Below are 26807 nucleotides of genomic sequence, written 5' to 3'. Positions count from 1 at the left end.
CTCATTATCAGTGTCTGAATAAGGAGTTTCAGTGATCAAACTCTGTGTGTAAAGCAATAGCTTATATAGAACTTACTGAACCCAACACGTGAAATAAAACAAACTTTTATTGAATATAATTTTGAAAAAAAGATAGAATACCTGACAGCCACCCACACAAATGAGCTTAACCTTCCTATTCATGATGATGATCACAACGTGCCATCAAGTCAGCATAAACTCTTGGCAAATGCATATGCAGTTTTCTTGGCTGCCGTATGTTTTCTGCCCTGTGTCCCTTCACTGTTGAAGACAGGTGCAGGCTGCTGGGGATGAACACCCTTCGAATGATGAAGTAGTATGAACGGATTTCCAGAAAACACTGCAGACTACAGGAACCATTTCCGCTTCAGCTTGAGAGGCAGACAACACAGACCCATCCCCAACACACACATTTGCACTACCCTGAAGACCTTGAGGACACAGATAAAGCTCCAGACAGTCTCTAAAAGAATGCAAATGACAGGTGTCTGCAAGGAATATAAATCCTTCCATTCCCCACTGTCCAGTCAGAGCTGAAGAAGCTTCTTGGATGAGAAGTGAAACATCTTCGAAGAAAAACAAGCAAGTCCAGTTGCCTCCTGAAAAAAGCACCTTTGGGACAACCATAACCTAGATGACTGAGAATCTCCATACATAAATCTTCTTCCTCTTCTTTCTTGTTTCTAAGCTGTGCTTCTGGAACTCATCCATATATATTCCTAACAGCAGTATTCTAGATTCTTAAGACTATTCTTTTCTCAATGGACCTTGCCGGAGAATATCAGTCTATCTGGAAGCAAACTTTGCTGGCTGAATTAATATTACTTGTCTTTTTCTCACCACAATTTATTCTTCTCGGGTTAGGAGTTGAATATTTTGAATACAGAATGCCAAAATGCCTTTGATAAGGCTCCTCCCCCCACAAGAATCCCCTCCCATCCCAAGTACTGAAAGTCTGAAGTATATAATAATACCAGTTTCATATCTTATAACATCTAGAAGACTCCACCTGCAGAATGGCTTTCATGCTGGCTTTTGCAACACTGCCCTTTGACTGCACTAGATGGAAGTTACAAGAAGACCCCCTTCCACTAATATCAGGTGTCCCTTCAATGCCAAAGAAGTCAAAACCACGGAACACATTTTCCTACTGACTTTTTAAAGACACATGCAGTACTTCTTTTTTCCCATGCTTGCATTATCAAGTTATCGGGTCACAAAGGCCAATTTAATATCTCTTTAATCTCAAACTTTAATCCCTTCACAGATAATATTTCCAAGTTCCATGGAACAATGTGGGAGATTCTCTGGGTACTGGCGACAAACTGGAGCTAATCAGATTTGACAAATGCCTGGCTATTATAATGGTGCTTTTAAATTCCATTTATTCAGGAATATACTTCTGTTGCTCTTTCTTGATTTTTAATTTGTTTTTCTTTATGTTTTTGTCAGATAATTCTGCATATAATTATGTTTTATTGAATACTTATTTTTTTAACTATGTAAGTTTATCCTGTAGTTAATCTAATTAATCGGTTTAGGATCCAATCTGGGTTGGTCACTGGACCTCGTCAATCATCAGGAGTGCCGATTTACCACCAGCCTATTGAGTACTTAGAAGGTGAGGGCTGGGCAACACAAACAAACGATTGCTAAGGACTTAAAAGCCAGCCATCAACACACCCCAATCAACATCTAAAAAGCCACATACAACAGGCACCATATAAATACCCCACACAGAACAGTGCACACTTTGCTAGAGAGAATTTCCTGAAGATGGGCGCCAGCACGAGTCCGAATGCTTCAAAGACAAAACCTCTGGTCCCGGTGACCGACCCAGATTGGATCCTGCGACATTACCCTGGGACACGTCTATCCGCCTTCATTCTAATCCGTTTACTTTACAGCTTTTGTCCTACAATCTTTTAAAGTCTGTAATTACTGTACTTAAAGCACCTGCACACGGATTGTTCCATACACTGTGTTTTTTGCTTCATGTAAATTAAAAACTGAAATAAGGGTATTAATTGATGTGACTGATTCTCCAATGGGAATGGGAAGAAGTTATTTGTGTGGCCCCTTATTCTCATAAATATGAGAAAAGGCTAAATGAGTATTTCCTATCATCACTCTTTAACCATGGCCTATCTTTTTACAGATAACTGTTACAAAAGAACATAATTAAATCAAAGTTAGGCCCAATCCAAGGAAAAATGTATCTATAAGTTTACAGAGCACTAGCCATGGGCATGAAAGTCACGCTGGCGTTTAGAGACGTAATAGAGAAGGAGAGAAATAATCTACAGCAGCTGACAGCAGACATTTGGGCAGGGTTGAGGTGATCATTCAATAATCCCAAATTAAAACATGTATGTGAGAAACACCCTTCATTTAACTTTCAAAGCAAAAGAACTGAATCTTATTGTTCTGACATGCCAAAACATGAAATAAAATTACAGTATATGAAGTAGCCGACTTCAGTTCTGGGTTTTCAGCAATGAATGTATATCTAAGACTTTGTACCTCCATTACATAATACTTACATTCAAATACAAAAAATAAATACATCAACCTGAAATGTATTAGAAGTTAGTCTGAAAGCTATGCAGCTGTCATTTTAATGTTTTTAGGATAAATGTTTTCCAAAATATTTTATTTCTTTTGTTGTTCTTCAATGAAAGCAAAATGTGTGTATAATACTGTGGCTTTATTTCATCCCAATCACGCATATCTATAACAGTAGGGGAAGGTATATGTTTCTTTCTGCCCCTGCACCTGGGTGCTAATTTCTTAAACTGTTTACTTTAGCTATCTTTGAATGCTATTCCTACATACATTTGTTCAAATTATATGATTCACATAATTAGCTCTTACTAAAATGAGCTATAATAACATTGTTTTCTAATACAAGATCAGTTTTAATCTGGTGTCATTTGTTCATTTGTTTATAGAGTGCAGTCTTCATTATCCTATTTAAATCCATAGTATAGCCATTAATTTGAAGAAATTTACACAAGGATGTGTTCCACATAGGTATTATAAAATATATAATCAATAGAATTCAGAAGTGTTATGAGACTTTTGTAGGACAAACATTTGAACTGGTTGATGTGCTTCTCACATGGAATTATGCAAAAGTAATGTATTTTATTGGGTAATATTGTCTCTATGATTATTGTCCTCTGAAGCTAATTACTTCCTTTAAAATTTTATCCTGAAATATGCACTTATTGACTGTTAGGGACTTCCCTCAATGCTCTAACTTAATAGAGTTTTCAGGCAAATGGTAATTTCCTCACTGATTCATGAATGCTTGCAAAAATTCCACTTGGCACTGGAGAACTATGGTTAGTCAATAAAATGATTATATGTGAAATCATCATTTCCTTAAGGAAACAGATCTGTGTAGATTTCCTTCCAGTCTGTGCTCCAAGATAAGTTTCTCTTTCTTTCTTTCTCTTTCTTTCTTTTTCTTTCTCTCTTTCTTTTCTTTCTTACTTTGCTATTCCTGCTTATTCAGTGATGAGAATACTTCCAAGTATGCAGATAAATTTCATTTTTAAGGTCTAACATATTAATATGAAATGATATTTGGTACAGCATTTCCTGCATTTTGTGATTTCTGCTGGGTGCCATTCAATTTTTTAATGGTTTGGGGTAGTTTTAGTATACATACTATTTGTTTTGTGCAATTCTGGAAATTTATAACTGTCAGAACATGAAATGCTCTGCACTAACACTGCTTTGTAGGCAAAATAAAATATAATGTAAAGCATTATACACCACCCAGATTTACTTTTAGGAATGGTATTTGGCTGTAATTAATAATTGATGATGATGATGGTATCCATTTAGTCATCTCCGACTCTTGACAATTTGATTGGCCAATTACTAGGCGTGTATATTCTAAGTGTGTCTCAGTACATTGTATGTTTCTGTCTTAAGTGGACAGAAGCAGTCAAAGATGACAAGTATCTCAGCTGCTGGGTATGTTTATTTTAGATAGTTTTTTTAAAAATAGTTTTTATTGTTTTGTTGTTTTATTGTCAGAAGCCATGGTGGCACAGTGGTTAGAATGCAGTATTGCAAAGCTAACTCTGTCCACTGCCAGGAGTTTGATCATGACTAGCTCAAGGTTGACTCAGCCTTCCATTCTTCTGAGGTCGGTCCCCCCAGATGGTTGGGGGCAATATGCTGACATTGTAAATTGCTCAGAGAATGCTATAAAGCACTGTGGAGCAGTATATAAGTCTAAGAGGTATTGCTATTGCTATTGTTTTAAAATGTTTTTGTTTTATTTGTAGAATATGTTTTTGAACTGTAAGCCACCTAGAATCACTGGCTGAGATGGGTGACTATAGAAATTGAATAAATAAATAGTATGATGGCTGCAAGATTTGAACCTGCATAAAATAGACAGCATGCATGAGATAAAACTGGACTTTGACTGTGATCATGCTTTCATGAACAGAATATGCCAAAACTGAACAGAACATCCTTATCTCTTGGCATGGGCATAACTAAAAATGGTAGACTAATTCACACTTTCCTTCTCAGAGTAAAAAGTATTAAATGAAAGCTTCTATTGACCAAAGTTATGATTGATAGACAGTCTTTTAATCCTGAGTAGACAATGAATATATGTAGGAAAATGAGGATGTAGCCTTAATTCTGAATCAAAGAGCTAAAATGTATGACAAAACATTTGAATGGGTGTCATCTAGATTGTTGTAGATGCATGTGAAAATAGAAATCCACAGCCTAGTGATAGGTGAAATTTACATTCTAGAATAATAATGAAAAAATCAGATGTGTCTGGAATAAGTGTGCTACATTCTGAATGAGTACAGTCTAAGGGAGAAATTATTTTGGTAGGTAACACAAATGAATGACTGCAAATAAAATGAGAATTCAGAAAAAAATAATTGAGCCATTCAGAGACTCTAAAATGAATAAGAATGAATATTGCTGATTATCTGCTTTTTTAAAATGCATGATATATGGATTAGGCAAACTTATATATATATATTTCAGAGTGCCAGGAAAGTAAGTTCAGTTATGCCTGAGACTAGTATGAAAAAGAAGTTTGGTGTGAGGATGAACTGGCTTTGGATGTAAAAAAAATGTATGTATGAAAATGATTCTCCAAAAAGTGAGGATGAGAGAAATATTTTGTGTAATGTGCATAGGCAGAAGTTAGTTAGAGAGCAAGGAATAATTAAGATTTCATTGATTTCTTTTTTAAAAAAAAATTCAGAAGTGAATGAAAGGGCTAAACAAACTCCCCAAAATGTGTGGAATTGGATTGAAATAATATGGATGAAAGTGAAGTAAGTAAATGCTGGAAAGGGTATTTCAAAGACCTGTATGGAAATTATGGTACCAGTATAAATTCTGGAAATGTTAGCATCCCCCAAAAAGAGAAAAATAAATTCTGTAAAAGCTAATGTCCCCCCAAAAAAGATAAAAGAATGTTGAAATATGAGAAAAACACAACTAAAAGGTGTTAAAATATGGATATGGCTTGTTTATGGAATAGCTGTCTGACCTGCTTCATGTGTGTGTGAAGACAGCATCTGTACCTGATGATTGGAAGAATGTCGTTATGGTTTTCTTATGCAAAAGGAAAGGTAGCAAGAAGTAAAGCAGAATCTATGGAGGATTAATTTGTTAAGTGTGCCTGGGAAAGTAGTTGAAAGAAGTCTGATTGAAAGGGAAGAAAAGGAGGAAATTAGCAAAATTTGATAAGTACAGTATAGTTTTATGCTGGGCAGTTGAGTAAATACTGGTAGAAGGACATATATGTGGTCTGTTATGAGGAATAACTATCAAATGAAAGAAGAAATGGGCAATAGAAAGGAAAACCAAGAAAGTCCTAGTTTAGTGGAGCTGATGAGGTCCTCAGAAAAGAGGTGATGAGAAGTTTAAAGAACAAAAGGCAAATGTATGAAGAGATGTAGTGAGGAATAATTGTGTTGGTGTGAAATAGTCCTTTATTTTATCATCACTTTGGCTTCTTTATTTCTTCTTTTGTGTGGTTTATATATGTCACTCAAAAGAGGGAAAAACAGAATGGGTATGTATGCATACATGTCTGTATGTAGGCATAGCATATATGGCCTACAAAATCTGAGAGGATCATGAGATGACAGCAACAAGATACAGAATGTTGTAATATGGATATTTGTAGCCCAGAGGAGGAATGCCTATGATTATATGAAAAACTATTCATTTTACATATTATAGATCACATACTACAGAAGTGTGTTTATAAGAGGGTTTTCCTTTGCCTTTTCCTCCCTATATCCTCCCTATACAGTATTCACAAATACACTTCAGAGTCCTATAGAGACAAGGTGTTTAAGGCTATCTATTTGGTCTGCAAAATAACCAGTATCTGTGGAGTGTTGAATTGCAGGGGAAGACAAGAGGTCTATCAGGAGTATATCTTCTTCTAAGCAGCACCATTTACTTGTTGGCCCTTGGAATGAAGTAAAATACTGAATAGAGGAACATAAGGCTTCACTTAGTCATAATTCAAGGCTAAATCAAAGACTATTCTCAGTCCAGCTATTTTTCTGTTCACCCTGGTACATAATTTCTATCCATTGAAATAATTTATGCCTAATATTTTGGCAAACTACTTCTTGCAACATGACTTGATAGTTTTTGCACCCTTTTGGACTCTTATCTGATTTATGTATTGTTCACCACCTTCAACAATATTATAACAGGTAGGTAGAAAAGACAATGTAAATGTACTATATCCTATTAAAATGATGGTCCCCAAATGTTGCTTGAATTACTCATAATCACCAACTGATAAGACTAGTGGTCAGAAATAGTAGCAGGTATGCTCTAGCAATGCCTGACTTAGAATGGGTACCCGAAGCATGGCTAATGGCTTTCTAAAATCTATTTGCCATCCCCCTTTTTATGTAAACAAGAGCTATTTCTTGACATGGTAATCTTGATATACCCAGTAACTTATTTGGGACACAGAATACTACCCTGCTGAATAAAATACAAGCATAATAAATCTAAAGTGTCTCCCAGCATGAACGGGACCATTGTCAGTCTAGAAGAGACCAAATGCCATTTCCATAAACTACCTGAACCATCTATCAACAAGAATTCAGCTTTAGCTCAGTTGTGTTTCCATTTATTAAACCCATGCAGCCCACAAATGTTTCCCATCCTCCATGAAAGAGTTAAGAAGGAAAAAATATAACTCAGTGTAAGGATAATGGAATCAACTGCCAACGGAACTCCGGACTGCCCCCGACCTTCGTTCATTTCGCCGGGACCTAAAAACCTGGCTCTTTGAGCTATTTGGTCTGGACTGAAGGGTTTTAATGTTTTTAAATTGTGATTTTAATTTTTTGGGGCTAGACTTAATTTTATTTTATTTTAATTTTATATTGTATTGTTTTTAAATTTTGCCTTGTAAACCGCCCTGAGTCCTTTGGGAGTAGGGCGGTATATAAACCGAATTAATAAATAAATAATAAATAAATAATAGTGATGGATATCACTGAGGATTTATACCTGATTTAGCCATAACTGTTAAATGGCTTTTACTGCTACATTTTTTTGAAGAAGAAAAACAAACCAATTTTCTAAATAGTTGTTATAACTTTTTTAAGAATCACAGCTATTTAAGACTTACACAGGGTTGTTTCTTTTTATAGAAAGGAAGATGTTAATTGTACATCCATTTGAGACAGCAATTTACTTGTAGGCACTTTGAAATAAGCACTTTAAACCTCTGGGCCCCCACAATCTTCAAGGTGTTAGGGAACGGACTTGATTTATTTCCATCTTATTATTCTTTGGGATGCTGTGTGGCTCAGTTTCCCAGTTGGAAAGAACTTGTACCTCTCTTTCTTTTCTGGTTTTTGAGCTTAAGATCTGCAGGGGTCAAAAGCCAGCAAAGAACCCAGCTATGCCCCTTTCTCTTTTTAGTGAAATGGGGGGGGAGGGTACCAAGATTTTTGCTATATCTGTAACAGCTTGGAGCGGAGCAATTATATTCATTCCTTAATTTCAAGATTTCAAGTTGTCCAGAATCAGCCATCACTCGTCACCTTCGGACTACTTCAAGACTTTGAAAGTGAGGATAGTGAATATGTCCTTAGAATCATGAGTTAGAAACTGTATGACATAACTTTCAATATCTGCCTATAGCCTAAGCTTTAGAAATATACATATTCAAAATAAGGAAAGGGACATTACTAATCATAACAAGAATAATATTGGGGAAAAAAGATCTGCCCCTACTTTTTGATCCAGGGTTTTGATTTTTTATAAATGCATTTATTAGTGCATTATTTAAAAAAGGCTTTGATACCTCTGATTTTTAAATATTTCTTACAGCAACTTCTCACAATAAAACGTGTTTGACTACAACTGAGGTTTTATTTTTATTTTATTTTTTGTAGGTAAAAATAGCAGAGATGAAGTATTTTGCAGGAGAGTAATGGAATTTATTTCAATACTAAACCCTTCAATTTTATTTAAATCATGGAAAATTAATCCAAAAGATGAAAATGATTAAAAGTTATTTTTTTATGTTTAAGTTCACCATTCTAAACAGACTTGAGACTAAATTCCAATTGACAGAATTAAACCTGTTTCTCAGAAACATCCTAATAGCTCCTAACTGAACAAGGAAAGATAATTATTTTAAATCCAATGAGAACATCATCAGAATAGCTGTTATTTAGACACTTGATTGGAATTCTAAGTTAATGAGGAATTAATATTTATGGCTTATGTTTTCTATAGACTGCAAATATTTCTATTTGTATAAATCATACATAAGTATATTTTGTGGTGACTAAAACAAAGAAGTCAATATCATTAAATATTAAAATACTTTGTTTTGAAGACTTTAAGCATGATATAATGTAATATCAATTCAAATTATAATTTGTGTTTTTTAAGTATTAACAAAATATATGAGTACATGATTAAGAGGTGTTCATAGTTCTAACTACAGCCATTTGACTGATTATGTTTATGACTTTTATATTATATTATTATTATTATTATTATTATTATTATTATTATTATTATTATTATTATTATTATTATTATTATTATTATTATTATTATTCCTGACTTTAATTCATTTCCCTTGTAGTTATTACCTGAATTACCCTAAGATTCGTTATAGGATTAGCATGTAAGCTTATACGCTTGGCAAAAAGTTTTTATGTAACTTACACACTTGGCAAAAAATAAAAATAAAAGTTCCTATCAAACAGCTTAGTAAGGCAAATGAAAAATTATTTTTCCTATTAAGGATTATCCTGGAAAGCAGTACAGCATGGAAAAGAGTACTAACATTCCATTTTTTGAATTCTCTGACTTGCCTTAAAATTTCTTAATGTTTCCATAATGGTTTCATGTTATGGTTTCTAGTCTTTTCCTGGACATTTCTTACAATCACTGACATTAGCATAAGACATGGCATAGGTTCTATAAGAACAAAAGTTAATAAAAGACTTAGTAATAATTGTTGCCATATGCTTTCTTGATTCCTGAATTATTTTTGAGTGGGAACACATTTTCCAAAGCTCAGCTGCAAAATACTGTATAAATATGATATTTTGAAGTTGCACACAGCTTAAATTTTGATTTATTAATTCTTCAATATGTGCAAATCTTCATTACATAAAATGTATCCACAACCTTGTGTAGACTTAGGTTTTATCTTTCCCATTCTCAGTTGACGTAAATCTGTGAAATCAGGAAAGCTTGCTGGAATGATTCAAGGCAGGACCATGATGTTTTAAACAATATTGTATTACAGAAACAAATGAAATTGGATGAGGAAATGAAAATGAAAATTATAGAAATCATCCCCCAAATCAGAACTGTACTATTTCAAATGTAATAAAGCACACTTATTTAAAATTGCAATTGTCGTTCAAGCTGAGTTTATCTACATAAACTTTTCTTTTTCTGTGAAGCAGGTCGAATATCAGTTTTATGAACCTAAAATATGGATTATAGAGAAATATTTAGAGTGCTTCAGGTTAATTAGTGAAGATTGAGAAAAGCTATAATAACAAGGTAGGAAGAATATTTCTAAACCTAACAAAAAGCAACCAATAAGAAAACACTGGAAAATTATCTAATTTTCTCTTAAACATACCTGATTGTTCCATCAAAGGGAAAAGTTGTCTGCCACATATTTATAGCTGCCATATATCCTCAGCTGTGAACCTTTAATAGCCTTTTTAAAGAAAAATCTGATCTGTCAGTTTCGGACAGCTGCATATCCTTTACTGTGCAAGACAGAAGATGGGAAGCTCTCGACTGCAACTGGTCAGGATAATGAATGAATCTGTCAGTAATTCACCCGGAAAAAGTCCCCTCCCTCCTCCTGGAACCTCAGAAGGGTTCCTTGACTACTCTTGGGGAGTCCCACTGACATCATCATAACTTGCTCAGCTGCCATAGATGGCATTTGGACTGGATGGAATGGCAGAGCACATGATGAGTGTAGCACGTGTGGAATGTCTAACATGAAAGTTCACAGGTGTGGCTGAGGGGGAACAGTTTACATTGGTTGCTATGGCTACATGATTGGCTGACATGTCTTCAGAGCCCACAGGAGACACGGCAGCTATTTTTTAATAGGCTCATGAAATCAATCCCAGAAGGTTTGAAGTCAACGGCTAAAAAGGTTTAGCCGATTAAAATTGCACGATGCATACAAGATAAATGTACCCCAAGATGTAAAATTTGTGGTATTTCCCAGTTGAAGTTGAACATAAGAAGTAATTCTTGAGCCACTCATTTAGAATTGCTTGTGAATCTAGGAATTGAACAGCAAAATCTGAGCCTACCAGTGATTCCCAGCAGTGCAATTTTGAAATGCAGAGAAATTGTGCAGAAATACTAAGAAAGAATCCCCCCTCCTTAGTCTCTCAAATTGCTGAAAGAAAACCTGATGTTCCTCTTTTAAAATGTGTCTGCCTCTAGGTCTTCGGCATAAGCTTACTGTCAGGAGGGCAGACAATCTATTTAATGACTGCATTGACGTCAATAGCATAACTGAAATACTTACTAAGATGCATGACTCCAACTTTCAGGGGGAAGCTTGTTTCTAAGCAATAGGAAAATGAGAAGTGGATTTGCTGTGGGAATGAACTACATCTGCAATGCAGGAAATAACATTTAGGTTGTAAGCAGTATCTTTGAAACATTAGTCAATTCACTCTTAGCCATGTGGCAGGACAGAATCTGAAGATGCACTGGCATAAACCAAATAACTTTTATCTCTGCAGATTTTAGAACTATTAATTTATTTTTCTCAATACTTTGTTGCATTATAAAGATTACTTTTACTGACTTGTGGCAGAGAACGACAGCTTACATGTCTGCTGGTTCCAGCTGTCTGCATCATCCAGTTTCATTACAAATAATAACACAAACATTACATTTATATTAAGAAAAAAATAGGGCTAGATAACAAACTATGGTGCATGTTATTATTTGTTGGTGACAGAATAGTCCCTTCTGCCTCAATTACACTTCTCTTTTCAGAGTCCACATTAATACACGAAGAGCTCACAGTTAGAAAAAGAGGTAATGTATACACAGCTCTCCTTTGTCTCTTTGATTTGATTGCTCACATTGACCTGAAAGGTCTCCATGTGATCTGAGACCTGACTAGTACTGAAAGATGTGCTTGCATCTAAACTGAAAGGGACTTGATGTATATCTCATGACATCATTGTGCAAGAAAACCAATACAAATTTAGGAAGTCTTTGTGAGAATTAGTTCTAGCAAGATCAGAAGTAAACCCGAGCATGAGACCAGAAAAAGATGCAAAAAGGTTTGAATCTGATTTCATTAGCAGTGACAGGAATTCTATACTAACGGCCCAATTAGTTTTTAACCATACGGTAAACCTACAGAGCAAAAATCTGTGCCCTGGAATTCCTATCTGCGTTGGCTTCCTTTTCTAGTGATTGCTGAAAGAGGTTTGGCAGTCCTTTATTGATATTGGTATTGACAGGACCAAGAACATTTCCATACTTCCAATGTTTTCATTCCCCAATACCAGTGGTGGGATTCAAATATGTGAACAACCGGTTCTCTGTGTGGATGCTGTTTCCGGAAGTCCATTCTGGGCCTGGGCAAGAAAAAATTAGCTACTGGTTCTGCCGAAGTGATGAGAACTGGCTGAATCCCACCCCTGCCCAATAAACTGGAAAGCACTTTGACAGCAACCCTGAAGTCTCTTGCTTTCCATAACACCAAAAAGAAATAAAATCCATTGCTAGCAATCACCAACTCACATTTTCCAGTACATGCCCTTGGGTGTATTTCACTGATACTCTGAAAAAACAAACTGAGAAGCTTGTTGGAAAAAAAAAGAAATGATTGGAATTCTTCAAAGCTATCTCAGCAATCAAAGCACCATTCCTATGTTGCATTTCAAATCATTGTTCATGGTTAATTGTGAAAGTGAAATCATAGCATGCTGGCAATTTTGTAATCAGATTCTCCCCACCTCCCTACCAGTAATCAGACTTTCATATTGCTAAGGTACTGAAATGGTGGAGGGGTGAGTGAAATTCTAAATAATTCAGGAGTAGGATGGTGAAACTTGCTAAGAGACAATACTGACTGTTCCAATCCAGGAGGCAGATGAATCCCCACCAATGAGACAATAGTTAATGCATAAAGTCAGCAATACAAAGAAAAGCAGCTCTCAAAACCATCTGATGTCATGAGAGAAAACAGCATCTGACCATATTCCCAAACAGGATAAACTGCTTATGTGGAAGTACTACAACTTATTTACATCTCAGCCCTGCCTGAGCTTCTCGACATCCTCTTGGGTTTGGTGATTGAGTTCCCCAAATTTATGATTTTGGGTGACTTCAATCTACCATCCCTGGGGGGATCATCTGAGTTAGCTCGGGAGTTCATGGCTTCCATGATGGCCATGGACCTGATGCAAGTAATTCAGGGCCCGACTCATGGGGGAGGTCACACACTCGATTTGGTTTTCCTATCTGGATGGTGGTTAGATGATCTGGGTGGGGGTTCCCCAATTGTTATGCCCCTGTCATGGACCGATCATCATCTCCTGCGGCTGGTCTTCCGTTTTGCCACTCCCCGTCGTGGGGTCGTTGAATCAACGAGATGGTTCCGCCCTAGGTGCTTAATGGACCCTGAGCGGTTCCAGGTGGCGCTTGGGTCCCCACCTGCCGCCCTCGCTCACAGCTCGGCTGAGGCCCTAGTGGAAGCCTGGGAAAAGGCAGCCACGGAGGCACTCAACCGAGTTGTACCCATGCGGCCCCTGACCCGGTGCAGATCCCAGTGGGCTCCATGGTTCTTTGCAGAGCTCCGGGAGATGAAGCGTTGGAGACGGGGCCTAGAGAGCTGTTGGAGATCCAGCCGGTCTGAATCCGACCGATTGCGACTAAGATCCTCTACGAGGTCTTATCTTGCGGCGATGAGGACGGCAAGGTCTAATTACTTTGCTACCCTCATCGCGTCCGCAGATAATCGCCCGGCCGCCCTGTTTAGGGTGACCCGCTCCCTCCTTAATCAGGAGGTGAGGGAGGAGCCCTTGCAGGGTCATGCCGAAGAGTTTAGCCAACATCTGTTGGACAAAATCGCTCAGATCCAGACCGGTTTGGACTCCGACTGGGCAGAGTCTGATGGTGAGGACATGGGCGGTCTTGGTGATGTCATCTGGGAGGAGTTCGATCCTGTGACTCTGGAAGATGTGGACAGGATTATGGGGAAGCTGAGCTCCACCACGTGATGTGGCTCGGGAGGGGACACGAGGCTGGCTCCAGGCAGTGATAACTGCTTCTTTGAGTGAGGGTAGCTTTCCCGCTGCCTTGAAGGAGGCGGTGGTGAGACCCCTCCTCAAGAAGCCTGCCCTGGACCCAGCTGTTGTAAACAACTATCGTCCGGTCTCCAACCTTCGCTTTCTTGCGAAGGTTGTTGAGAGCGTGGTGGCGCATCAGCTCCCTTTGTTCCTGGAGGAAGCTGATTATCTGGACCCGTACCAATCGGGCTTCAGGCCCGGGTACAGCACGGAGACGGCATTGGTCGCACTGGTGAATGATCTCTGGCGGGCTCGGGACAGGGGTTGTTCCTCTGTCCTAGTCGTATTAGACCTCTCAGCGGCTTTCGATACCATCGACCATGGTATCTTACTGCGGCGTCTCAGGGGGTTGGGAGTGGGAGGCACTGTCTTGCAGTGGTTCTCCTCCTACCTCCTGGGACGTTCGCAGTCGGTGTTGTCAGGAGGGCAGAGGTCGGCCTCGAGGCCTCTCGTTTGTGGAGTCCCTCAGGGGTCGGTCCTCTCGCCTCTCCTGTTCAACATCTATATGAAGCCACTGGGTGAGATCATTCGTGGTTTTGGGGTTGGGTATCATCAATATGCTGATGATACCCAGCTTTTCATCTCTTCCCCAAACCACCCCAGTGATGCCCTCAATGTGATGTCCCGTTGCCTGGAGGCGGTTCGGGTCTGGATGGGGAGGAACAGGCTTCGGCTCAATCCCGACAAGACTGAGTGGTTGTGCGTGCCGGCATCTCGGGAAATTCAGATTATTCCACCTCTAATTATGGGGGGTGAGTTATTACCCCCTGTAGATAGGGCTCGCAACTTGGGTGTCCTCCTAGATTCGCAGCTCTCCTTGGAAGATCATATAGGAGCTGTGACTAGGGGGGCCTTTGCCCAGGTTCGCCTGGTGCACCAGTTGCGGCCCTATCTGGACCGGGATGCCTTGCGTACACTCATGCGCTCGTGACCTCTCGTTTAGACTACTGCAATGCTCTCTACATGGGGCTGCCCTTGAGGACTACTCGGAGGCTTCAGCTGGTGCAGAATGCAGCCACGCGAGTGGTGGTGGGGGTTTCCCGATACTCCCATGTAACACTTCTACTCCGCGAGCTGCATTGGCTTCCGGTTGCCCTCCGGGTGAGATTCAAGGTGCTGGTGATGACCTATAAAGCCCTAAATGGCATGGGTCCGGATTACGTACGGGAGCACCTGCTGCCGGCATCAACTTCCCTTCGTCCAGTGCGCTCCCACAGAGAGGGCCTCCTCAGGGTGCCGTCGGTCAGAGAGTGTCGACTGGCGACCCCCAGGGAGAGGGCGTTCTCTGTGGGCGTGCCAGACCTTTGGAACCGTTTACCGGTTGAGCTCCGGATGGCTCCTCACCTTCGCTCCTTCCGCCGTGACTTAAAAACTTATTTATTTGAACAAGCCGGCCTGGTCTGATGGGTTTGGGGCATTTTAATATTAATTTTATTGATTTTTACTGTAATTGGGCTACAACATTTAATTCTTTCTTAACTTTTGTACATTGTATTTTTATTGTATTTATTTCCCTGTAAACCGCCCTGAGTCCTCCGAGAGAAGGGCGGTATAGAAATTAAATTATTATTATTATTATTATTATTATTATTATTATTATTATTATTATTATTATTATTATTATTATTATTATTATTATTATTATTATTATTATTAAGCATTATTACTTACTCCCTAAGCCAGGTCAGAAAATTTTCAGGGGTTTTATCAGATTATGGGCAATGGTACCAGTGTCCCATGGTTAATTTATTTAATCTGTCTATTGTAAATTATCCAGAAGATTCTATTGCCAAAGCTAAACATCTTATGGCAATTTTGAGAATGCTTTACAGAAGTCTGTATGAATAGTTTGAATGGTTGTGGTAGCTAATTGACAATTAAACTATTCACCTTTTAGATATTTTGTACACAAAAACACAATGATCTAAAACGTGAACCTGTACATATTTTTCATGTAAAGACATTCAAAGAGCTTAGATCAGACATGTCAAACTTGCGACGTCACGTGACATCGTGCAACGTATCGGAGCCTTTTCGCTGTTGCCGGCAATGGGGTGGGCGCAGCTTTCGGATGACGCATCTGGCCCATAGGCCAGCTGTTTGACACCCCTGGCTTAGATAATGGTAAAGGGATACAAAACATATGGGAATATACACAGAACAGAAAATGTCTAGCTTCAAGATGGAAATAAGATAGTTGCATTCCAAAGTTTCTAAATTATTTCCAGCCAGTACATACAAACCAAACCTGGAGGCTTATTCCATCTGCCTTTGATCTACTAATTAAAATGTCCTTCCCCTCAGCTGACACTGCTGCATATGTCCCACCATGGCACTTCTTACCGGCCTGCCTGCCTACTCCCAAATTTTCCTAACAACCAATTTTTCAAAGTCTTTAAGAACTGCATCTGCTCCTATTTTATCTAAAATCAAAAAGATCCTTCCAATGCTGGTTTTCTATAAATAATAGGGAAAATAACACTCTATCCAGTAGCTTGTAATCCAGAGTTGTGATTCAGTTTTTAGCTAATACCGGATTCTCTCTTTTTTTCAAAAAATAGTTTTTGTTTTATCTCCAATAAGGTAAAGATGCCTTCAAATTATGCAGTTTTCATAATGGTATTCACGCAAGTGATTTTTCACTTTCCAATGCTCCTAGAAGATGCCATTTGAGTGTAAAACATAATTCAATATCAAAAAATGTTTTTGTTTTCATAAATGTGTAATATTTTGTTTGTTTTTAAAGCTACTTCCAAAAGAACCTACTATGGAAGAGTGTAATACTTCACCGTTTTGAATTTCAAAATGTAATAGTGCAACAACTTGTATTAATAAATACATCTGGATGTGCAAAACACACACACACACACACACAGAGAGAGAGAGAGAGAGAGAGAGAGAGAGAGAGAGAGAGAGAGATCTTATATTCCATCCTAACTCCCCCAACCCTAATCTCTTAACAAATTTACTGAGAGATAGTGGCTGGATGTCATTCAGCGAGGTCATTGACAAAGATTTACCTTAAGGGTTTCAGCGTGGCCTTCTTAATCTCAGCTTTACATCCTTAACAGTACACAGTACTCCACTTGAAATAACTGTTTATTATGCAATTGCAGAATTCATGTTCCCACAGTCTCTATTTGTTTATTTGTCCAATACTTGCCTTTATGATCTCACAATAACCTTTTTAATTAATGAACACATTTCTGTGTGTTCCTATGGTCTGTAATTGAAACAAAATAAAGGGTAACAACTTCAGTGGGTTTTTTTTAAAAAACAACAACACAGGATGTATTACTAGAAGTGTGCGTGTGAGCACCTGGGTCTGTATATGTAATATTTTTGTTCTCTTGTAGGTTTAAGGATGAAGCCAGTATGTTAAATAAGACTGAACAGATGCTTAAAGAAAATTTAGTTCAGTAACTGGTATAGCAGTGGAAAAAGCTGTAAGTTAGCTTCAAACTTGGTTTCAATATATAGACACAAGAAAGCCAAATTTCTCTTAGCCAGAATGACAACATGGTGACCATAATATTAATGTAACATTAAAAGTTCAGTCTCATAAAATACAGTAAAAGTGAAGTGTTTACAACTCTAAAAAATGTAGTCCTTTAATGTCAGAAGTTCACAGTGGGCAAAAGTAATTCTAGATAATCTTTTAAGAAAGTGCTGACTGAATGCTATTTATTTACCATGCTAAACTGATCTTAGAATCAGATATATTCCCTTAACTTAAACTGAAAATGTTGAATGAAGTCTGTTGCATATTTTTCTATTTTAGCTTTAGGAGTTTTGCATGTCTCTTTGCAGAAAATAAATCAGATTTTTAATTTACTGCATCAGTGCTATGAATCAAAGAATAATAGTGCAGTATATGGAGCACGAGCTTTGTTACTAAGAGATAGGAAATCACATTCTTTATATTCTATAAATTACATCAAAATATATTTCACTCTCCATACAGGAGAAATGTGCACAAAATAAAGGATTGTATTTCAAATTAGAAAAACAGTATATTATTCCTAAAATAATAAGAGTTAAAAACAATAATTCACATCGAACTAATAACTGGATAAGATATAATGTATGCCAAATACTTAAGCAGCATATGATGCTTACTTTTTTTTACATTTCATGTTGGGACCTTATTATAACTACAGAAATATTTAAAAAATCACTTATTACAACTGGTTGCATTGACATTGAATCAATGTGTACTATTCAGTTAGGCATAACATTGCTTCTGTTATTGGCATATTATTTATGGCAATATGGTGGAAATTTATTGGGTGACTGTGGGCCAGTCACTCTCAGTCCAACCTATACCACTTTTAGACAAAAAGTAGAGGTAAGAGTGATCTGAACGCCACAAGATCCTGGAAGACTAAATATAAACCAAAGACTCATCATCACTGCTATTCAATAATTTGACTAACTGCAACTTGATATACACTTACTCAGAAGTTTTCTTCAAAATAATTTAGACTAAGATCTATTTTCCAGTTGAATTTAATGGAACAAGGGTGGCAAAATAAATATGGCAGCCTAAAAGAGAAATGATATTTGCACATTTTCCATCTATCTCAGCTATGTCAAATCTAATGCCAATCCAATTATTCTGTAATGGTCAGAATTCCTGAGTCTCCCTATCCTTATCAGTAAAATCCACACAATAACAAATTGAATAACTAAGAATTTGTGCCTACTCATAACACCAAAAATATTTTGCTTGAGACAACTGCCCCATTGTGTCTAGAATTCAGGCTTGCAATGGGATTCACCTCAGGCTTGCAATGGGATTCACCTTCATATGTGTGGGACAATTGCATTACAAATGGAACATTTTGGTCAGTCAGATACAAAGCACATTGGTTTGTGCTTAAATTGTAAGCCGCCCTGAGTCTTCGGAGAAGGGCGGGATATAAATGGGATTTTAAAAAAAAATTCTTGAAGGAAAATATCTTATCCACTTTGAATTTTGAAAGCACTTAGTATAAATGAAGAACAGAAAAATAAGCATATGAAGTATTTTCTTACTGCTGATTTAATTTGTGTCTTTTGCTTTCTGGGACAGCTGACTTCAGCTCTGTCCAAGAGACAGCATTAATGAGAGATGAAAGCAGTACTGCTATTCCATGTCACCCTCATGCATTTACTCCCAGTTTTTCTTCCTTTACCTACTGATGCACCCCTGCACAAAAATCCCATTACAACGGCACACGTCTAGCCTAAAACTGTATATTTTATAGGACTACATGTAAAGTGTATAGGCCACCCATCTTAACTTAAGGTAACTCTTATATTAGAATAAGCCCTGCTTTCCTGAGGAATTCTGAATTAGGAATAGAAACCCAAGACAGAGTTCTTCAACGTTTCTGGCTTTGCAGACCAGTGAGGGGAGGGAAGGGATGGTTCGCGCAAGTGGCTGGCAAGTGTACACACGGACATTGAAGTTGTTAACAGTTTTGTGAGAAACAGGGAAAATACGATGTAGATAACCATTTTATATTGGTTTTACAAAAAGGCTTGACAGAAGTCTTAATAAGTCTGGGAGAAAAGATGAAGAGGGCATGAAAAGAAAGCAGATATTAAGGCATTATTTGAAAGGATTAAAGAAAGCTAAGAGAAAGAGGAAAGAAGATAAAATTGGCTTATTTGATCAGTGTTAGAATAAATCAATCTTATCTCTGGTGATGTTTAATGCATTTTTTAAAATTAGGATTGTATGACAATGCTTTAAAATGTTTATTTAAAAATGAGATGGAGGAATTTGTTTCAATAGAAAATGAGATATGTAAAAGTGGGTTTATTAATGTAATTTGTAATAGTATGTTATCATTTCTGATAATCCTTAATGGATTTTTTTCTGATTAAGATGGAGTGAAGATGGTGCAGAGAATGGATGAATATGAGATAAAAGAGGTGATTATTTTCTTTTTAAGAGATGGTAAAAGAGCCTTGGTGGAGCAGTGGGCTAATGCCTCCTTAAGTAACACCAGCTGCCTGCAATTAGTGCAGGTTCGCATCCCACCAGGCTCAAGGTTGACTCAGCCTTCCATCCTTCTGAGGTAGGTAAAATGAGGACCCAGATTGTTGGGGGCAATTAAGCTGACTTTGTAATAATGCCGCTTGGGGTGTGTGTGTGAAAGCCCTAATAAGCAGGCATATACATAGAATGAAGGCTACTGCTAAGCTTGTAAGCCGCCCTGAGTCTTCGGAGAAGGGCGGGATATAAATGGAATTAAAATAAAATAAAATAAAAAATAATGTTACACTTGGTTACACTTGGGGAGGAAAGAGATTTCTTCCTTTTTAATGCAATTTTTCTTTTTCTTTTTCATATGTTTTTTATTCTATGTAAAGTGATTTAGTTCTATGTGATTAATATAGTCTTTAATAAAATTATTACCAAAAAAGGAAATATTTATTCCTGGTATTGTTGCAGTGACATAGAAGGCTTATGCGTGAAGAATTGTTGCATTTCAGTTGACACATACCATTAATAGTTAGGCATATTGTTTTTGTAAAGAGCCTATTGAGCAAAGAAATCCATCCCTTTGTTAAATGGAAAGGTTGCTCACAGTTGCTTTTTTTGTGTCCCCTTTACTGTAAAGTCTTCAACAATGAACTCTTTGCATTACAACAGTGAATCATTTCCTCCATCCTCTTCCTGTCTGTTCCTATACCTTTCTTCTTCTAGGCATTTTTTTTTTGCACACATAAGTTGCCATCCTCATCAATGTTCTTTTTCATCTGTGCTATTCAGTTGTGTTGCAAAATAGAAACTCTAATGACAAAACAGCTTGAATAACCTATGCCTGACCTAGCAAACATCTATTATAAAATGTATAATGATACTTCTCTGCTTGATACTTGTAAATGTACAGGACAGGCCCTGTAATGGAACAAAGCAATATTTTTTCTCTTAACAGAACACATACCTTGAATGTTTACTTTGGAGATGGGTAGCTGATTTGCTGCTGGAGACCTCCTGTAGAGGAATGAATTGAAGTTTATTGTATGGCTGTGCTGGGATTCAGAGATGCCCATAAATACAATGCAGTTTTTTCCCCTATTAATATAGACTAAAGGCCCACTCTATAGGAGTAATGGGTAGCTGAAGGCTAGAGGTGCCAGCTAAAACCAAGTTTGAATGGAGGATACTCCACATAGTATCGTCCATTCAAATTTGTAAACATTTGTACGTATAACATCAGCTGTCAGTGAGGTGATTCATCCATGCTAGTGTATCTCAACTTTGCCAACTTTAAGAGGTGTGGACTTTAAATCCCAGAAAGCCACAGTCAGCAATATTGTCTGGGGAATTCTGGGAACTGAAGTCCACTCCTCTTAAAGTTGAGAAACGCTTCTTCTGCAGTCTAAAACATCTAAGTGCATCTTTTTTATGTGGAGGAACATTCAAACAACCCCTACCAATCTGGCAAGTCAATGCCCACAAACTGCTTGCCTCAAAAAGCAGCTGTCACCCAGATTCAGTGTCAAGAGCTTTCATACTGCTTGTTTAGGAATGTAAAGTTGAAATAATACTGCACACTTTCATGAGCTGAGAGGAAATGTGGAGAGGATGGATGCATTTGCATTAGAGTTGACACATCTGATCAGTTGACACAAACCAATGGTACTACTTTTAAACATGTAGGCATCATCCTTCTGATTTTGCCCTCATGAGATTCCCCAGGGGAAAAAAAACCTAGTTTCCTCAAATAAAGATTAAGTAAACCAGAGAGCTAAATAACTTATCTGGACAATGGACAATAAAAAGTAACAAACATCTTACAAATACTTCCATTTAAAATTATGACAGGCGTGGAACAGATGCTTTTGCAGCTCCTAAAAGCACTCCTGGCCATTGCACCAACTTCCCCCCAATCACGTGACTACATTTCTACATGCGTGGCAACTACTTTGCCTTCACGAGACTGCGTTTTGCATTTTTCTGAGGAAAATGTCCATTCAGAAGAATGAATTTGCACTTACAACTGTGGCATTTGCTTAATGACTGCAGATTCGGTTAATGATACAGTGGCTGCAAAAAGTGCCGTAAAATTGGTCCAATTATATGAGGATAACTGCTTGTTTTTCTAAATCTTAAGCAGATTTCCCCAAAAGCTGTACCAGATGTTTGTACAATTTCTGTTATATTTGACCATTGACAGGGCATTTTCAAAATCTGCTGATTAACAATAGCAAAAGTTGCAGTACAAATATTATCATTATTGAACAGTGTGTATGTATATGTGTGTGTATGTACACACACACATACATATACACATACACACATATAGACATATACACATACATACACAGACAAAATATATTAGGAAAAACTATTTTTAATATAACATATTAAACATAATAAATATATTAAGAGAAATGTAGATGAAATATATATGATTTTTCATGAAGAATTTGTTTTTTTAAAGAAGATAGAAGTTGTTGCAGATAAGAGATAGAATAAACTGACAATAGAAAAAATGAAAAACCAAGATGAACCAATTTGACATTCGTATATGAGGACCAAAACCATAATCATCTTTCTGCAATTCAAATCTAAACTCACAATAACTGCTTTGGGAATTAGCTTGCATTTCAATCCAATGAATATTTGGATTGTAACTTTCACTGATTTTAAATAGGACCTACTTCTGAATAGATAATTTATAGTTTTACGGCCTTAAGTTTACTACAGCTATTTAAAAAGAAAAATGAAAAGAAGTAGCTTACTTGTTTGATGTTCCCTGCAGATTAGTCAGTATTGTAAAATTATTTCTTACACTTCTCAAACTTGCCAAGACCTATTAAAATGTAAGAGTACACTGAATAACATAATACATTGTAAAAACTCAAATTGTAGAATTATGTAATATACAGATGTTCTTAGGTCTCACAAATGTCAGCAGAAGAGAATTAAGCAAAACTATTTTTATTAAAACAAATTTGTTTCCATTTTTAAAATTATGCTTAAATCCATATAATAACAAGGACTAATATTATTCAAATTGATTAAACAATGTTATAGCTCACATTATATACGTATCCGTAATATTAGATCTAGTTTGCAAAAATCTGGAAAATCACCAGATGGCACCAAAGAGATAGTAAAAATTATAATTCTTTGCTTCCACCTAATGGCCATATAGATTTTTGCAGCCCAGATTTATACAATACATATGTAACTGAATTTTATATTCACACATTTGAAAATAAAAAAACCCAGTCTATTTATTACCAATAAATAATGATTTGAAAGTATACAATAGACAGTAACTGAAAAAAACAGAATAGAAGTTTATGTGTGAGTATAAAACGCTGTTAATAGCTTATCAGTTAAAACAGGACTATAGGCCCTGGAATTACTGCCAGTCTTGAAAAGAGCAGCAATGCAACAAAACACAAAGAAACTTAATTGCTTTAGCAACATCAGAAAAATAATCGTGTGTGTGTGTGTGTGTGTGTGTGTAAATAAAAGGTAAAGGTTCCCCCGCACATGCGTGCTAGTCGTTTCCGACTCTAGGGGCCGGTGCTCATCTCCGTTTCAAAGCCAAAGAGCCAGCGCTTGTCCGAGGACGTCTCCGTGGTCATGTGGCTGGCATGACTAGACGCCAAAGGTGCATGGAACACTGTTACCTTCCCACCGTGGTGGTCCCTATTTTTCTACTTGCATTTTTACATTCTTTCGAACTGCTAGGTTGGCAGAAGCTGGGACGAGTAACAGGTGCTCACTCTGTTACACAGCACTCAACATGCCAAACTGCCGACCTTCTGATCGACAAGCTCAGCGTCCTAACTCACTGAGCCACCGCATCCAAAGGTGAGATACAAATAAGTAAATATGAATAAAATTTAAAAAGCCATATTTATAGTTTTAGTACAGTAATACTGTGAGCAGTAAAATGAAAGTAAATTTAGCGTAACATAGCTGGCAAGATTAAGAAAGCAAAGATTTACTCAGATTTCAGTAGAATAAATTTAATGCTAATGTAGTAAATACAGAAGCTAGAAACTGAAATAGAAATTTCCACTTCTTTTATTGTGAGGTCATAAGAAAGCTGTATTTCTGAATACTTGGAATGCTTTTCAACAGATCTCTCCCCTTGACATTATGAGATAATCTGACAACTGATTTAGCTGCTGTTAGAGGCATAAAGCAACTGTAACTTATCAGATAAGCTTTCAGAATGGGTTTTAGAGAATGAGTGGAGAATTTAAGGACCTTGAAGTCTAATGTGACTAGGGCAGGGCTAGCTGGCTCAGGAATTCTGGGAGTTGAAGTCCACGAGTCATAAAAGAGCTAAGGTTGCCTACCCCTGGCCTAGGGGAATTGAGAAGGACAATGTGGGCAGGTGAAGGAATCTCGAGGGCAGGTCTAAGTGAAACAACAAACAGTATTTACACATTCCTTTTGGTTCTCAAATATTTTAATTCAATCTTGTTAGTGGTAGAGACTGTATTACAATATTTGGAACATACCTGTGCAAATGGTGTCACTATCAGGTCATCTCCATGTCTAATAAAAAATGAAAACAAAAAAGAGCATTTGTTTTAGAAGATTTTGAAAAATAACTGTATAACTAAGAAACATCACAATATCTGTTCATCTTGTTTTAAAACGTTGACTAATTTTAAGTTTAATGGCTGTAAAGTTCATGTCCATGTCCAAATTAAGATTATAAAGATATACAACCAAACATATGAATAGTGATTTTTAAATTAGTATGAGAAATGATGTCCTTTATTGCTGTATAGTTTTTTTTCTCCTCCAGATTTGGAGCTGTTCAGGATTCTACCATTTGCATTCTGACTATTTTTTATGACTAATTCAAAAGAATTTCTTCACTTAATCCTATATACATTTTTCCGCAGCATATGACTGTTTCCTTAATATGTATTAGAAATGACAACTTTCAGTGTACAGGGTACATCTTCCTTTGTATTTAAAAAAATTAAAAATATTCAGCATTTTATGTATTTAGTAGGTTTATGCATGCTTTAAAAATTATTTTAAGACATACCTCAGAAAGCATGAGAATGGGCATTCAGTACCACTTTTATATAGGCATGCCTTTTTGAGCATTCCACATGAAAAAGATACTGCTGCTTTAATGAATTGATTGATTATAACAGCTGCCTCTTTAAAGTGGGTCCTTAAAGTAATGCCCTTATTCAAGCTTGTATGAGGCCTGAAAAGGACATGTCTAATAATAATAATAATAATAATAATAATAATAATAATAATAATAATAATAATAATAATAATAATAATAATAATAATAATATTGGAAGGGACCTTGGAGGTCTTCTATTCCAACCCCCTGCTCAGGCAGGAAACCCTATATCATTTCAGATAAATGGTTGTCCAGTCTCTTCTTAAAAACTTCCAGTGTTGGAGCATTCACAGCTTCTGCAGGCAGGTTCCATTGATTAATTGTTCTAACTGTCAGGAAATTTCTCCTTAGTTCTAGGCTGCTTCTCTCTTTGGTTAGTTTCCATCCATTGCTTCTTGTCCTGCCTTCAGGTGCTTTGGAGAATAGCTTAACTCCCTCTTCTTTGTGGCAGCCCCTGAGATATTGGAACACTGCTATCATGTCCTCCCTCCTCCTCCTCCTCATTAAACTAGACATACCCAATTCCAGCAACCGTTCCTTATATGTTTTAGCTTCCAGTCCCCTAATCATCTTTGTTGCTCTTCTCTGTTCTCGTTCCAGAGTTTCAACATCTTTTTTACATTGTGGTGACCAAAACTGGATACAGTATTCCAAGTGTGGCCTTACCAAGGCATTGTAAAGTAGTATTAACACTCCATGTGATCTTGATTCTATCCCTCTGTTAATGCAGCCTAACACTGTGTTGGCTTTTTTGGCAGCTGCAGCACACTGCTGGCTCATATTTAAGTGGTTGTCCACTAGGACTCCAAGATCCCTCTCACAGTTGATACTATTGAGCAAGGTACCTCCTATACTGTATCTGTACATTTTTTTTCTTGCCTAAATGTAAAACCTTACTTTTTTCACCACTGAATTTCATTTTGTTAGATTGCGCCCAATGTTCAAGTCTGTCAAGATCCTTTTCTATCTTAAGCCTGTCTTCTGGAGTGTTGGCTATTCCTGCCAGCTTGGTGTCATCTGCAAATTTGATGAATTCCCCATCTATCCCCTCATCCAAATCGTTGCTGGGTTCTATGATGGAATGTAGTGAGGAGCTTGATTCCCAGGAGGAAGGGGTGATTTCTAAAGAAGGAAGAGGTAACTCAACTCAGCCCAGATGTTATGTGTGAGAGAAAGTGGCTGAAACAGCCGCTCTCTAATAGTTCACAGACTATATTGTCGACTCAGGTAGTAGAGTCCAGTTTGGCAAGATTTTGTCTATAGCTATGAAGCAATGAAGAACTCAGCTTGGAAGAACTGCCACATATCACTCTTGGTTTTGGGCGTGACAGGCTGCAATTTCTGTGCATGTTAAAGTACCCCTTGGAAATTGTTTTCAAGCATGCACAGTATTTAAAATATATGGATAAACTTTTTATCAAGTTAAATCAAGAAATTTTGGAATTGTTTACCCTTAATATAGAAACGTTTTCTGTCTAAATGTCCTATTTAATAACAAAGTGAGTCCAGTGATTCATTTTAATATATGTTGCTGATTTGGAACGATGTGGTTTTTTTTACTAATAAAAATAATAATTACTGTTTTTTTTACTTTTAAAAATAATAATTATAAAGTGATAGTATAAACCAGGGGTAGGCAACCTCGGCTCTTTTATGACTCATGGACTTCAACTCCCAGAATTGGGAGTTGAAGTCCATGAGTCATAAAAGAGCCGAGGTTGCCTACCCCTGGTATAAACCCAGGTTCAAACTCCCCAAAGACACATAAGCCAGCTGGGTGACCTTAGGCATG

At 37.2% G+C, this 26807-nt stretch overlaps 1 protein-coding gene across 3 annotated transcripts in view; it reads right to left on the bottom strand.

The window, feature by feature from the left end:
• PDE4B (phosphodiesterase 4B) overlaps window positions 1-26807 on the bottom strand; it is a gene marked incomplete at its 5' end in the record, with an annotated part of 236368 nt that overhangs the window by 37739 nt on the left and 171822 nt on the right. For 2 of the 3 annotated variants that reach the window (XM_081323957.1, XM_081323958.1), the window contains 3 exons: window positions 20831-20880; window positions 22635-22705; window positions 24381-24417. In XM_081323957.1, the coding sequence (XP_081180083.1) occupies window positions 20831-20880; window positions 22635-22705; window positions 24381-24417 (158 nt within the window). Of the gene's footprint in view, window positions 1-10183; window positions 10333-20830; window positions 20881-22634; window positions 22706-24380; window positions 24418-26807 lie in introns of those variants that run through there. The other variant, XM_081323959.1, reaches the window with a different exon arrangement.

The sequence above is a fragment of the Vipera berus genome (genome assembly GCF_964194415.1).
Source record: "Vipera berus genome assembly, chromosome: 3".
Lineage (NCBI taxonomy): Eukaryota > Metazoa > Chordata > Lepidosauria > Squamata > Viperidae > Vipera > Vipera berus.
The sequence above is the reverse complement of the archived record's forward strand: the minus strand, read 5'-3'. Positions and strand labels throughout refer to the sequence as shown.